The sequence below is a fragment of the Corvus kubaryi genome, unplaced genomic scaffold (genome assembly GCF_017639235.1).
Source record: "Corvus kubaryi isolate FWS band 111438036 unplaced genomic scaffold, C.kubaryi_AGA036_p1.0 37385, whole genome shotgun sequence".
Lineage (NCBI taxonomy): Eukaryota > Metazoa > Chordata > Aves > Passeriformes > Corvidae > Corvus > Corvus kubaryi.
The window spans coordinates 27,287-43,338 of NW_024581127.1; the positions used below are offsets into that span (position 1 = coordinate 27,287).

General features: G+C 35.2%; 1 protein-coding gene across 1 annotated transcript in view; it reads right to left on the reverse strand.

The window, feature by feature from the left end:
- The window catches only part of LOC121668606 (aspartyl/asparaginyl beta-hydroxylase-like), an 81,301-nt gene that overhangs the window by 26,321 nt on the left and 38,928 nt on the right, over positions 1–16,052 (reverse strand). Inside the window, exons 6-16 of the mRNA XM_042036488.1 lie at positions 15,019–15,108; positions 13,404–13,478; positions 12,765–12,920; positions 11,051–11,110; positions 9,433–9,483; positions 8,878–8,922; positions 8,044–8,079; positions 4,817–4,855; positions 3,420–3,461; positions 1,969–2,022; positions 899–943 (exon numbers count right to left, since the gene is read on the reverse strand). Coding sequence (XP_041892422.1) covers positions 899–943; positions 1,969–2,022; positions 3,420–3,461; positions 4,817–4,855; positions 8,044–8,079; positions 8,878–8,922; positions 9,433–9,483; positions 11,051–11,110; positions 12,765–12,920; positions 13,404–13,478; positions 15,019–15,108 — 693 coding nt within the window. The remainder of the gene's footprint in view (positions 1–898; positions 944–1,968; positions 2,023–3,419; positions 3,462–4,816; positions 4,856–8,043; positions 8,080–8,877; positions 8,923–9,432; positions 9,484–11,050; positions 11,111–12,764; positions 12,921–13,403; positions 13,479–15,018; positions 15,109–16,052) is intronic.

Consider the following 16,052-nt stretch of genomic DNA (forward strand, 5'->3'; position numbering starts at 1 on the left):
GCCTCCTGTGTTTTTTTCACTTCTCTGGCTACTTTTGGCATGACTAAGAACCAAACACAAATACTGCAAGGAAAAAAAAAAAACACCAACCCAGAACTCTCTGGGTACCACATCTTGTAAGACCTGCATAGTACAAAGATTAACTAACCAGAAAGGTGGTCAGGCTAATCAGCACAGAACAAAAATACAGATGTTAAACGTCTTGGATTGCCATTTCTCTGATGCCCTGAGGTGTAACTGTTTCACCCAACACAACTAGTTTGCTACAACTAACAAATCAGCAAACTGTAATAGTTAACTCCAAGAAATGTAACAATATGCAGTCCTTGAATTTAGAAGCCACTTAACTACTCTAAAATGGTTTTGGTAAAAGCTATGTCTACTACTGTCAGGCAACAGATGGAAGAACTGAAAGTGCTCTTGTTCTTAAAAAGTTATGCCAAGAAAAATGTGATGGCATGACAAAACAGTCCCTGTTTCCAGATCAGTGCCTAAAGAATGTGCCACAGTCAGACTCCAATAGATCCAACTGACACACAGAGAAGTAACACTATCATCATCCACAATACTTGCTCTGGAGAGGAAGCATACACATATCGAGACCTGAAATTGTGGTGTTTCCCTTTCAAAAGTATTCCACTCTATCTGAAATCATTAAAAATTAAGTTTTAAATTAAAACTACTCAGTTTATTTGGAATGCTTTCATACAACCCAGTAACTACCATTGGAATTTATCAAGTACAACAGAAAAATTATTGCTTCTAAACCAACTAAAGCAACTTTGACAATAATGGTATCCTTTCATGCCTCTCCACAAAGTAACTTGATTACTAATTTCCATGTAGCTACAGCTTCATTTTTTTAGGAAAAAAAACCAGGCACCCAAGATCGACTTACCCACTTGAACATCATTTGAATAATCTTCAGCTTTAGCAGGTTTTTCTGTAAATAAAAAACGTAAAAATAATTCAAACTGGACTGATCCCTAAATATTTACAAAAAGCCTCTTTTTTTTTCACTTATACTCCAAGTAGTGACCTATCAAGACTGCTCTGTAATACTACTTTTGCAGAAGTGGGATGCAAACTTCTTCCTCAGTTGAATTTTTCCAAGGGAAAGACTCATACTTAAGTAGGCCAGTGAGCATATTGTAGGATTGCGCAATTTCAAAAATGATACTTCAAAGTTCTGAAACTATATTATCCAAAGCACACATATTCCACAGTTTCACATGCTACTACAGTATGGGCGTAGAAAACATCCATATATACCTATTATGTTCCCAGCTGTAACTGTGAAATACTTGACTTCAAAATTCAATTACTTTTATTTCCATATATATGTTTAAATTAGACATGTCACACATCACTTAGTGCTATTACTGCTAATAGACTGAAGGCTGCACACAGTCCCTGCTCATGCTTGGAGGGAGTCAGGCTCACCAGAAAAAACCTCCCAATAGCCAGGATGCTGGCTGTAGATAATAGGAAGAATTGAAGAGAGGGAAATACATTCTCTGATTTGGGAAGCCCATAAACAAAGAGCTCAAAGCTGGGTGGGACATTCCACTTTATTCCTTACATATACCCTCTTCTCTGAGTACGCACTCCTGACCGGCTGGTGGAAAACAGAGCATGGAAAAGAAATTTTTAGTTCCATCATATGGCCAAATATAGTAATTTTTATCAATATAAGTTTTTCTGAACTGGGAGCACTCTCCCAGTGCTCCCAGTTCAAGAAACTTCTAAAACTGAAGAGTGCTTTCTAAGCCATTGAATATTGTCATTAAAAATCCCAAGATGCTAGATTCCAAAAACACAGATGTGTTTGTCCTCAAAACAAAACAGCTGCAGAAAAAGTTATGAATGCATTTTTATTGCAGCATAGAATTGTATTCCATAATATTTAACATTCTCGATTATTAATTTTTTTAAGTAGCAAAAGCATGGAAAACACAATATACAAACCTGATTCCTCTGGTTCAATGGCCATATCATCTTCTGTTTGCTTGCTTTCTACTCCTAGACAGAAAATGAGTGTTGAAAGTTATTCACATTACATCCATAATTTTGTTTTTATTTCCCAGCAGCCACACAATCGAATTAGTATCAAAAAAAAGGAAGGCTTAAATTATAAACTAACCAATTTGGTTAACTGAAGAGTAGGAAATAGGGTACTGAATGCATTTCACATCCAAAAGTTTAGCTACTAGAAGTAGGACTTCTGTTGCACACACCAGAAGGATTTTACAATCGTTGTTTGAGTGAAACAATGTATGTTACCCCTTTTAATTATACAAGAATGCATTTTTCAAATAGAAAATCAAAATAAATATAGCATCAAATCCTACACACAGTGCTCAGGCTAAACTGCTTAGATCACTTTGCTGACTCAATCAACATCATGTTTGAGAAAAACTGCTTTAACAAGATTTTTAACTTCTTAGAGCGTATCTTTAAATTACATTTCACACAGTACTCATTTAAAATTCCTCAAGAACAATACAGCAAACAAAAATTTACAATGTAATCTTTCTGAGCAGCAATGTGGGAAATTACCACAGAGCTCCAGTTTGAGCAACAGAATAAGTACTTCTTAAGAATGTCATGAGGTTCAAAAAGGCCAAGCACAAGGTCCTGCACCAGGGTCAGGGCAACCTCCAGTATCAATAAACATTGGGGGAAGAAGGGATTGAGAGCACCCCTGTGGAGAATGACTTGGGTATTCTGGTGGATAAAACACTGGACATGAGCCAAAAGTGTGCACCCCCAGCCCAGAAGGCCAACTGCATCCATGGCTGCACCTAAAGAGGTGTCTCTCATGACACCCCCTGTGGAGTGCTGCATCCAGCTCTGGAGTTTTTAGTAGAGGACAGGCATGGACCTGTTAGAACAGGTTCAGATGAGGTCCATGAAGATGATCAGAGGGCTGGAGTAATTCTCCTAGGAAGGCAGGCTGAGAGACTTGGGCTTGTTCAGCCTGGAGAAGAGAAGACTCCAGAGAGACCTTATTGCAGCCTTTCAATAAGGGATCTTGTAAGAAAGGCAGAAATTTTTTACTGATGCCTGTAGCATTGGATTTTAAAGTGAAAGACAGTAGATAGAGATTGGACATAAGAAGCAAAATTTTTATGATGAGTGTAGTAAGACACTGGAACAGGTGCCCAGAGCAGTAGTGGATGCCCCACCCCTGGAAGTGTTTAAAGTCAGGCTGCACAGAGCTTTGAGCAAGTTGACTAAAGAAAGATGTCCCTGGACATGGCAGAGGGATTGAACCAGATGATCTTTAAATATCCCTTCCAACCCAAAGTGTTCCACGATTCTATACTCTGCTGTGTTTTTCATTTGTTTGTTTTTTAATTATATTAACCAATATAAATGGAAGAAAAAAAGTTTTTATAAACTATAAAATTTCATACCTGAGAGGTCTTTAGCAATATCAAAATCCTCATTAATTTCCTCTATAAGTATAAAAAGGAAAAAGTGTATAATCAGCTTGCTATTTTTTTAAACATCTAATTTTCAAATGTATACATTTCATCAAAACATTAAGATCACAATTACAAAATATATGCCTGGCCCTGTGGCTTCATTCACCTCCTTTGGAAGGTCCTCAACAGCTAAGAAAACATTCAATTCAGAGCAATAATGAAATCAAGCCCTCAAGTGATGGAACTTACATGCTACACAAAAGAACATGTAGCTAGGACATAGACATGTTTACCTGCTATTAACAAACAGATACTTTGATGAATTCCAGGGGAAAAAAATACATCTTAAATACTGTTTCCTGTTTCACTAAATAACTGTTCTATTCATCAGCTAGTTATTTCAAAATTGTACCTTTTCAACAACCAAATTGTTGTTTGGACTATGACACAATAACTGAAATTTTAAAACCTCTCCTTACTCTTTCTAAATACATTCAAGTACTCCCACTTTCATCTTTTACAGCATCAACTCCATCCACTAGACATAGTGAAAACCAACCAAAAAACCTGCAAACCTATAAACTTTAAAAGTTTTTATTTGGATAAACATGCAATTCATTTGTGAGTCCTAACTTCCTTCTTGAAGGACAACAAAGAAATTCTACAATTTGAATTACGGATTCTACAGAAAAAATAAGTTATTTTTGTTTTCTCTTAATATGGCACCTTTTAATTCATTTTGCTGTCCTCTTAAGATTATGATAACAAAGGTGACAAAACAGACACAATTTATTTACAGTAGAGAACTTCTTGACTTCCTTCTAAACTAAATGACTGTGGGTTTTTTCAGTCAGTTGTCTGAGATGACTCTCAAAAGAGCTGGCACTTCAAGACAACAAAGCGTATGGAATACTGCAGCGAGAATACTGCAGACAAATAATTTGTAATTGCTTCTACTAATGAGACATGCACCAGCAAGAAGTCTGCATCAAAGCAGAGCTAGTACTGACAGCCTGTACATTTTGAATGACCTTACACACTGGTTGCAAGATTATGAGCAAGGCTCATCGCAAGAAGTAGGCTGAGTGTCTGTGATTACTGTGGTCCAGCTGTCCATTAAAAGCCTCAGATACCCCACTTCGTGTCACTTGAGACCTTAAAGATGAATCCTCAAGGACGGCATATTAAAACAAAGTTTCTAAGTTCGTAGTTAAAAATCTAAGTTTAGAACAATACAGACTGTAATGAACCTTTGCCATAACTGACAATGTCTTGACTGAAGGTCACACAGATTATGTACTTCAATATATATAAACAGCAAGATTAAGTTTACAATTTTTATGCTAATTTGCCTAAAATATTTATATAGGTATATAGGTGTATACCTGTATCTTGAGTCTCAGTTTGCTTTTCATGTTTGGGTTCTGAAAGGAAAGAAAAAAATACAGTGGCTGATATGCACAAAGTATCCTAAAAATTTGGTTGTTAAACATCCAGTTCCTTTCATTAATGATAAATGCAAACTCCTTAAAAAACCTTCCCTAGTTTGGGGGCCTGAATAGATATTTGAGCTCTTTCAGAAGCTTGTACTAGAAATTCCACATTAAAAAAAATACTATATGTGTACATATTGCTGAAATTTCAAGACTTTCTACCACACAGATGAAATGTTGAAAATAATTACAAAAATAACTCTATCATTCTGCACAGTTGTTACGATTCTCCCACATTCTTAATCTTTGCATACAGTCCATCTAATTTTTGTAATTCCAAAGAAGAAATAGGTTAAGAATATTCAATATTTTATTTTAAATAATGTCTGAAAATAGACAAAATGCTATCCATTGTCTGAATTTTCAATATACACTTACTGAAAATTTTAGAACTAAACAAGTTCAAAGTTCATTCAGTGTTTTGGATAATTTCATTATCTAACAGGTACTAATCCTCATCTTAAAAAGGTTATTTACATAACATTTGTAAAAAACCAAACAACCCTCCCACCTTAATACTATTGTTGTATCTTACATGGTTCTAATGGTCACATGGCTCTCCCTACGCACCTTAGAAAGATCTTACAGAATATCCTTAAAAAAACATCAAGAACCCTTTATTTCTAATGAAAATCTCAAACTTGCTTTCTTTCTCTACTTTCCTGGTGATGAACTGTAGGAAATTCTTCATAAAACTACTGAAAGTTATGTACAGTAACTGAGTTCTTGTATTCCAAGTTCTACGATCAATCCATTTACACACTCCACTGTGGGCACTTATTTCAACTAAAGAATTTTTAGCTTTAGCAATAACCTCAGTGATGCAATTACAGCAATCCTATTAGAGCAGCTCCTGATCTGAATTAAGAACCAAGCCACACAAAGCAAGAGTCACAAAAGAAACTGGACTGCTCTGGCCAACAATCACCTTGCACTGCCTTCAGCTTTGAGAACTCTAGAAAGCACCAGGATTGGGAAAAATATTTCACCAGAGGGTCCTGCCAGAAGAGGGGAAACAAATGCAATATAGATGGGGAAGATACAATGACCCAAAGCTTATACTTCTGTTGATTTCACAGACAATTGCATATAAAGGCTTTAATGTGAATCTTCTTGTGGAATTCTACTGCAGTTTTGGAGCCCATGGCAAAACCACAAGCTTTACATTTGAGATAAAGAATTTCAGATCTCCACATTGGCCTCCAACTGTTCTTTGACTTTAGAAAAACTGTGCCATAATTGCTCTTCTCCATGAACAAGGTAAATCTGTTTCACTTTCAATCCAACCAAAACCATGTCAAAAGGTACAAGAAAGATGGGCCTAGAGACAACAGGGATGAAAAATAGGTACAACTGCTAAAATGGTGTCTAGCATATGAACACGAACATGCCCTGAAACTCCATAGACTGAACTCAGAGGGAAAAAATGGTGTGTGACAGAAAGGGAGCCTCATCTGACTGGTCTTTTTCTTCTACACTGCTCCAGTCTGCAGCTCTGAAATGAAATTCCTCTAAATAGTACAAAAGGACGCATTGTGTTTTCTCTCACAACCAGAATGTCTTCAAGGTGGAACTTGAAAGCAAAGTAAAATTATGTTGTGAAAATGAGAACTTTTTTCAAGAGAAAAGCAGTTTTCCATGGCTTATGTTGAACTGTGGGAATACGTTACTGCATAAAGAAGCCTGACAATTTAATAGCCAAGAGTAATAATTTTTTTGACAGTCACATGCTACCTTAGAATTTCCTTTTGAGGAAAACAATGGAAGTTTCTATTCTCCTTATCATCCTAATCAGAGGACTGGCAAGAATAAAGAAAGAGTAGAGGGATTTATCTGATACTATTTAAAACTCTCATTGCAGCACAGAGAGGCAACTGTACATGAAACCACTGCTTTCTGAAGCACATGAATGACTCACAAAATACAGTGATTCACTGTTATTGTGCTGGGGTGCCAGAAGAGACTGCAGAATATGAAATGCTGTTGGAACTGATTTTAAAAAAAGCTGATGCAATTTACTTTGTAACCTTCCTGATCAACTTAGTCAAAAAGCAGATAGAAATGTCTCCTCAAGGACACGGAAGCATTTTCTGTTCGTGTTACCCCTACATACGAAGGAGCATGAAAAGGAAAGATTAGAAGTTGCACTTCTTCATATCTAGGTGTGAGAAGCAAGAGAAGTGATTCTTGATTAGGAACTGATCATAAAATAACTATCACCTAGAAAGGCAAGTAAAAATTAAGCCCTGGGAAAAACCTAGAGTCTCTTGCTTTTCTATCCTATTAATGCTGAGACATTTTGTCACAGGCACCATAACTGAGGCAAATAATTACCTTCTGCAGACTGAGAAAGACACAGGCTAAGGGCTAAATACATCCTTGGGCCACTGAAAGTCTTTCAGTGGAATTTTGACTTCTATCCCAAAGACGGATGTTGGAATTTACCTCCTGATAACAAAGAATGAACCTCAAAGTTTTCTGTTGCAAGTATTTGGAAGTTAAGAAACGTTGTCCTTTGCTCAGGTTACACAAACATGGGAAATAAACAATAAACAAAGATATGTTTAACTATTCTGAAGTATGGTAGTCTCCAGAAGGATATCACAGCTGGAGCCACAACCACACACCTTTGTTTCAAGGCTGTGACTGCTATTCTTCTTGTTTACTTTTTGATTTGGTCTCAGTAATCATTAGCAAATCATCAACCAAATCACACTAAAAAAGAGTAATTCCCAAAGAACTGGTAATGGCAGACAAGATGACATGGTGATAGTGAGTTAAACAGATGCAATAAACCACAGCTGACCTGGCCAGGGTTTCACAAGGAAAAGGGTATGCAAAGCCTTCAACATTCTTATTCCACATAGGCACAAAGTATGGCAAAGAGGACCAATATGGGAATATAATGCATATGCATACTCTACACATGAACCAGTGTTAAAAGATTGATTGATTGATTGATTACAAACACAGGGGGTTTGAACAGACAACAACCCAAAACCTTAAGTGAGAACTTGCAAAGTAATGTGACAGCATAGGAAATTTTAAAACTAATTCCACTTGCATATTAATGAAACATTTTGATACTGCAATTTTACTAAATATAGAAGTTGTCATACCTTGGTCTTCACTATAATCTTCATGAGCTCTATCCTCTGTTTAAAGAAAAAGAAAATTAGTAGGAAAATTCATGGAATTTTAAGAAAATAAAGATGCAACAAATAATGCAATATAGTGTCAAGTTTTTTCAGACCAAAAAAAATATTTGAAACTATAGTAGTTCATACTGTAATAAGTTAGTAAGAGTGCAAAGGTGAAAATTTCTAAAAGATCCTGTAAAAAAAACTGATTGATTTTCTGGCATAAGAAGATAGACTTAAAAAAAAAAAGCAATATCAGCAGGCTTTCTTATACAGTTCATGAAGCCATCTAAAAAATACCTATAGTTTGGAATTGAAGTATCTATAAATCATTTCTATATATAGCTAACTTCTACAGTGTAATTTTGGCATCTACTTGTTATGGCTTACTTGCTTTTAAAAAAAATTTTAGAGATACTACTTTCTTCTTGACATCACACTAACTGCAACATCTCTGGCAAGTTTAAATTCTTTTTTATCACAAGAACATTTCTATACAATTTAAAATTCCAATATTCATTCCCCTGAAAATTCAACCTTCAAAATATTATTCTGCCCATTTGGCTGACATTACAGAGTAGTAGTACTCATGTAGGTTTTAGCATCATTTCCTCAAAGTTATTATGTCTACATTTTTAATTTACATATTGAAAAAATGCTATCTAGAAGCACCAAAGTCTTGGGTGTTGTGTGGTTTTGTGGTTTGTTTTGTTTGTTTGTTTTGGGGAGGTATTTTTGTGTGTGTGACTGTCTTGGTTTGAGGCCAAAATTCAATGAACTTTTAATAGAAAGAAAGAAGACTTTGGACTGTACCTGTGTAATGTTCCATAGCATCTTCTGGCAGTACCTCAGAGTCACCTTAAATAGAAATATTTAATGTTTTATATTCCAACTGAATTTTCATGTGACAGCTAAATAACACAAGAGAACTTAGAAAGGTCACATATTTAGCTCAAAAATAACAGAAATAATCATACTGACTTACTACAGTGCTTTATTTGAAAGTGACTGCTGAATTATAAAACACATCCAGGAACTACACCATAAAACACACAGTACAGTAAGTTTATGCATACTTGTATTTAGGCCTAAAGTTAGGAATATAAGCAGGTGTTGGATGATCAATCCATTGATTAGACTGGGAAACTCGTGACAGAACAAAATATTTATGTAAGTTTGTAGATTGAATTCATGGAGTGTTATGCTCACAAATGTAATGGTAACATAGTGGCCTAAAAATCAGGCTTACTTGAAACTATCTAAAAATCCTTTGAAAATAAAACTGATGAAACAGTCAATATGACACATTGCTTTGTAGCACATTTTAAAAAGTGTGATTATCATTTGAAGTAATGAAAATTTACAAACCTGGAGTGTCTGGATCACTTACTCTCTCTTCCAAATCTGCAACATACTCATCTAAAGATGTAAATTAAATATGAACAAATAAAAATCTTGAAATTAAAAACAGGAAATATGTTTAATATTTCATTGTTTTAACTTGTATCCATAATCAGTCTTTCAATGGCTAAATGTAGCTCCTTAGTTGAAAAATGAAAAACTAAAACTTTATAAACTGACATTTGCAACTTGACACATGGCAATCTAACGGAAGGCCTTGGGCCACTCTCTCTTTTAGCCTTCTGCTACGCTCTCTGTAGCAAAACTAGAGCAACAAGTGCCATTAATCTCCATCAATATTTTTTAATAATGTTTCTAATATTAATAAAAAATGCAAACATCCTCTATTCTCAAAATTGTAAAGTAGTTTCTTTACTAATGTGCAGGGGGCTCACTTGGTGATGGATCTATAGAAGACAAGATATGAACCAGAAACTGACCTTGCAAAATATGTGCTTCACTTCTGGCATCTCAGATTTAGAGCAATTTACTTCCTTTCATTACCTAGCTAAATTTGGGGATTATTTTCCTCTATAACTACAATTCTTTTCAATGCTGTTAATATACTCACTATGACACATCTGAGAAAACACAGTACTGAAGATAAAGTAACTTATCCTTTTACTTTGGAAGTATAATAGCTTGGATTCTAAACCAGTAATCTCCCACATCATTTGGAATAAACAGTTTTAGCTGCATCAAACAAATAAAACTATTCTTCTGTCACATCTGTGACATCAAATACAATTGTGAGGTCCAGAGCTAACAGTGAATCAAACATAAGACTAGTCCAAATATAAATCAATTTTTAATGTCAATGCAAGAGACTGCCCATACTATAAAAAAAACACTGTTAGAATCCTGAAGAAAACACTTATCAGACAGTAGAGAAACTGCAATATCCATTTAATGCTTCTTCATAATGGGAAAGATGAGCTAATGCCATTGTACGTGACATCAAGCATAATATGAAGATGACTATAGGGTAATTGGATTAGTCCAAGCCAAATTTCAAAAAGCTTTCAAGATGCATTAAGGTGTGCAGAAAGACAGAACAAAGATAGTTCAGAATTATGTTCTTGGTGTTGACTCACTCTCTGACAGTAGTCAGCCACACAGAAACAAACAGTCCTGAAGGAAAACTACAAATAACTGGATGCTCCTAATGCCAAGAAAAATAGCCTAGAAGAATCTTAGTATTATAGACTGTACAAAGACAATATAAGCAATAAATCTCATTCTCACTTTCTTAGACTGTAAAACCACAGATCACTTGCCTACCAAGTCCCCAGTCACACACAACAGTCAGAAACACACAGTAAATAAAAAGTTTTTGCACCAATGAAAGCAGTTTCCATACCTGTCTCCTGTTATTTGTAATAAAGACTTTCAATAGCAAGTATGATACAGTCATCCCAAAGTACAATTCTCCAAGAGAGTAAGAACTAGTTATTGGAGAAAAAAAAACCAAATTCAAAATTATATATTCCTAAACCGGTAACTTTTTCTATTTTTCTTTCTCATATAATTTGCTACATTGAGGCAGAAAACCATTATTACTGAGTATGGAAAAACAAAATGACACCTGGAATTTCATATGGTTCAGATTCCACTGCTCCAACATCATCTGCCATAGGATCAGCATCTGAGAAACAAATATGTTTGCACAAATTTTAACATTTTAAAAATCAACAAACAGCACCACAAACCCCCTAACAGATATTATGTAAGAACAGTCATATTTCTAAGCTGAAATTCTAAGCAATTTTTTCCTAATGGTAGCAAGATATGTATAGAGACTGAAAAAAAATACCATTTTTTTTATATACAATATTGAGAATGTGTATATATGAATAAACTCTATACACATTTCCTCAAAATAAGAGGACTCTCCCCAGAAATTTCTGACTAAACTGGAGGAAAGGAGAATATATTCACTTTGCCTTCTTAATTGCAAAGATTTAAAGTAAACAGAATTTGAATTTCTCTTCTAGTCTCCTACTTTGACTTGCGCTGTGGATGAATAAGAGATACAGAAACAAGGAGGTATCACACACCCAGACTGAAGAGTTACTTTGGTTGTGAAGAAAGAATCTCAGTGCACTTCCGGCAATCAAAACTTTTAGATGACATCCATAACATGGGTTTTTTCAAAAGGTATCAAGAGGTATTAAGAGATAGGTAAAATTTTCAGTAGTACAAATAAAAGGCATTCAGAAAAATTTTCCTCTAGTTGGATTTAGATCATATGATTCCACTTTAATATTTTCACTACAATTTTTATCATCCAGTCAATGCCCCAAGGTGACAAGATATGAGTGTCATCTTTATACAATATCTTCATCTCCGCAGGACTTAAATATAGTTAATGCATAACATTTTCTTAGGGAGCCATATTTCAATGAAAGAAGAATGAGAATAAAGTCTAGAAAAGACTGGGTTAATAAACTTTAAAATTGCATTTAATAAACCAAAAGGTCCAGAAGCAGACTCCATACAGGTATTACTGATAGGAGATGAACAGATTGCGAGCAGCCATGCCAAGAAGCACTTGGGGGTGCTGGTAGATAAGAGACCGGACATGGAACACCTCTCCAGAGGTGTGAGAAAAGTCTGAGAACTGGGGTTCAGCCTAGAGAACAGAACATTGTGGGGTGACCTAACTGCAGCCTTTCAGTATCTTAAGGGGCCTACAAAGGAGCTGAAGAGAGACGTTTTACAAGGGCACGTAGTGATAATGCAAGGGGTTTTGGCTTTAAACTGAAAAGGGGCAGGTTTAGATCGGATATAAAGAAAAAATTATTCACTATGAGGGTGGTGAGGCACTGGAACAGGTCGCCCAGAGAAGCTTTGGATGCTTCAGCCCAGGAAGTGTTCAAGGCCAGTCTGGGTGGGGCTTTGAGGAACCTGGTCTAATGAAAGGTGTCCTCAATGGCAGAAGGGTTGGAACTAGGACATCTTTAAACCAAACCATTCAAAACCATTCTATATGATTATATTCATTCCTCTATTGGGGAGATATATGCATATTTGGAGCACAGATTAATTTTGTTGAAAGCTGGTAGAATAGTAATTAATAATATATGGTTACCTGGATGCCAAAACACATAGCATTAAAATACTCCATTTTGACTTAAAATATATTTATTTGCTAAATAATGCTGTAGTTGACACTTGCTATGGCTCTATATTTTAAGTAGAAATTACAAGTCCAGGTTTTAATGAGATGTATTTTCATTTGTCTGGGTTGGGTTTGCTTTTGTAAATTTATTTTTAAATGTATTTAGTCATTCAGATACCTTTCTGAACCGAGTCTGGTGTCTCATACGCATCTGGTATTTCATTCTCAAATTCTCTGAGCATGTCATCTGTTGCAGGAGCTTCAAAAGTTTCTCCATGTATTTCTTCCTTTACTTGCCACTGGTCACTTACACTTTCATCTTCATGTCTCTCTCCTAATCAATAATGCAGATTGTTAGTGAATAAATTTTCTTTGGTATGTTCTATTACCAGCAAATATTCAGTCTCCAGTACACCCTTTGTGTTTTCCAGCTAGTCTCCAATGGGAATGGGGATTGACAGATGACTTATCTACACAGTCCAGCATTATAAACCAAACTTGCCAGGACTTTCTTTGCTCACAATAAAGGCCATCTCTGGTCTACCCATTCTTGCCCTCTATCCAGTATTTTGAGGAAGTTTTTGTTAAATGACTGATTTGAGCTACTGCCGCCAAACAAGTCTGGATAAGAAGACACAGTTTTAGGATTTGGTGACTGAACTTTTTGAATTTTCTTGAAAATGACAAATGAGCTGATTTGAATGTTTTGTGCAGGCAAAAGTACTTTAACTGCATACCAAAACCAGACTCTGAGATTCCTCTAGCCTGTGGCAGTATTTATAAACTCTTTGGCAATTTCTAAGTGTTAATGCATTACCAGGCTGGGAATGGAGAGCTTCATGAAGAACAGATTGAATTTCCTCTTCCAACTCTACGTCAGCAGTCTTGTGCTCTAAAAGGATTACAAATTGCAGTGAAGGTAAGTGCAAAAGGCAAAACCTAAACATTAACTCAAAGCTTGCAGCTTTTAGTAAGCTCCATAATGTTCTTAATCCCTTTCACAAAGTTCCCTAGAGACTGACCTGGTGAACCTCTGCAACTCACACAATTAGAAAAAGAATTTTGTCTTGCATACTCTCCAATATAGAAAGTATTACAACAATCACATCAGATTCATCCATCTGAAGATGAATTGGAAGAAATTATCTACACTGCATTTTTTGCACATGCATTTTTTCCGGGGTAGTAACAACTTCAGATAACTATTCAAACCAAGAACTTGCTTCTAAGGAATTAATTTACTAACACTTTCATCTATTATGTTCCTAGAATTTAGGCAGCAGCACTAGCAAGTCACATTTGACAACAAAATGTGAGTTGCAGAAGTAGGGTCTTATCGACTTAATAAACAGGGAAAATAGATATTAACATTACAATATCAATTCCGCTACAAATTGCCAGGAGAAATCACAAACTGGTTTCATGGACAAGTGATTGGCATCTAACACATAAGCCCAGGAATTTGTATGAAGTGTTGTCTTCATATGAATGTCCTGAAATTAACATTGAGAAACCCTACAATTTGACATTTGACAAAAAAAAGCTCTAAACCAGATAACAGCTGCATTTTCAAATAAAGATCCAAAATGGTACCAGTTACAAAAAACGATCCCACAAAAACAGAAAACACACACACACAAAAAACACCAAACAAACCAAAAAAAACCCCAAAAAAACAAACAAAAAAAACCCACAACCAGGAAACCATAACCTCATTCGATATATTTTATAAATTATATCCCAAGAAAAGTAATGAAAGTCTTTTAAAACAAAACCTATATTCCATAGATTCCACTGGCCATATGCTCTGTATTTGTAGGTTTATGTATTAGACTCACTTAAACATCACACAGGGTAAGCCTCTTCAATAAACAGGAAAAAACATGTACTCTCTGAATAACACTAATGCAAATCACATACGTGAAATGTGACGTGTAAAACATTTTTTCTTGAATCCCTCTTAATTCTAATACATTCTACTAATAGTACAGGGCTTTAAAAATATTTAATTTTTTTAACAGTAGGAGCTCCATTTATTGTATTTATTATATACTAGTGGTTTTAGCAGTAAAGGGAGTACTTTATTATCTTATTAAGTTGATTGTTGAGGGGGTTTTATTTGGTTGCTTTAAGGTGAAGAATCTGCTGTTATTCTGGTTGGATACACAGTTGGAAATGTATCTTTAAACCACAACCATACATCATCAGAAAGTTATTCTGATGTGATACTGCTACAATGGTAACCATGAAATTTTACACTTTTAATGGTCAGTGATTTATACAAAGTTATAAATAGTGATTCCTGTTAAATAAACTTTAGCAGATAAGCAAAACAAAATCTATAAAAGGGTTTGCATGTTAATGACACAGAATTATAATTCAAAGGAAGCATCATGTCTTTTGTTTCGCCTATGATTCATGAAAGGTCTTACCTGATTCGACATAGGACTTTTCAGCAGGCTGGACAGTCTCCTCAGAATCTGGTGATGCTGGCTGTGCTGGGACAGATCTTTCTTTAAGGCCTGCATTTTTCAGTTATAAAGTTAACTTTATGCCCTTTTTGAACTGATTCAGCTATAAACTAAGAAAGTTCTTTCAACTAAATTAACTGATGTTACACTCTCCAAAAATGCATTCAAACAATCAGTTATAGGGCTGTCATAATATACACAGTGATATATACAAAGACTAGAGTATTCAGATAGTAAAAGATGTCTGGAAGACAAACATACAATGAGGAGGATAAAAGGTACAGAAATTTAAGCACTTGCCTTTATTTCAAAGTAACTGAACAAATGACTATGGTATTCTCAACATCTATTCAGTATCCAGTAAAAAAACAGGCAGCAAATTTTTCTCTCTGTTTTCAATTTGGGCAAAAAGCGCTTCATATGATCAATTTTATAGGTTCTATGAAGAACTAATTTGAACTTTATGAAAAGCTGCACAGAATGAGAAGAGGTATTTTAAATTCATATGTTACATCTTAGAAGACCTGATTAAGATTAGTTTGTTTTGACAACTAAATGAGTGTAGAAAAAGTATGACTGATGGAATTTTACCACTAAGATCCTGACTATCTAAACCACAGAGTCTTTCTAGATCAAAACACAATGAAAATAGAGCAATCAATAAATGCAGTGATCAACAGCATCATCATGGCAGGAGATAAAGATACAGCTGTGATAGATCATGTCACATCTTAAGACACCATATGCTCAAGAATGTGTTGGTATTAGACTAATTCTCCTCTCAACTCTCCTTTAGGAAGGTTCAAGCAAGACTTATACAGGAAGTTCAGACTGGGTATAAGAAAAAAATTACACATCCACACTCTCCCACCACAAGGGCAGTGAAATCAGTGGAAAAGACTGCACAGAGAGGTTGTGCATAAACCTTGGAGGTTTCAAAGACCACACTGGATAATGGATAAATAATCCACACAATGGATAAATCAGTGGAAAAG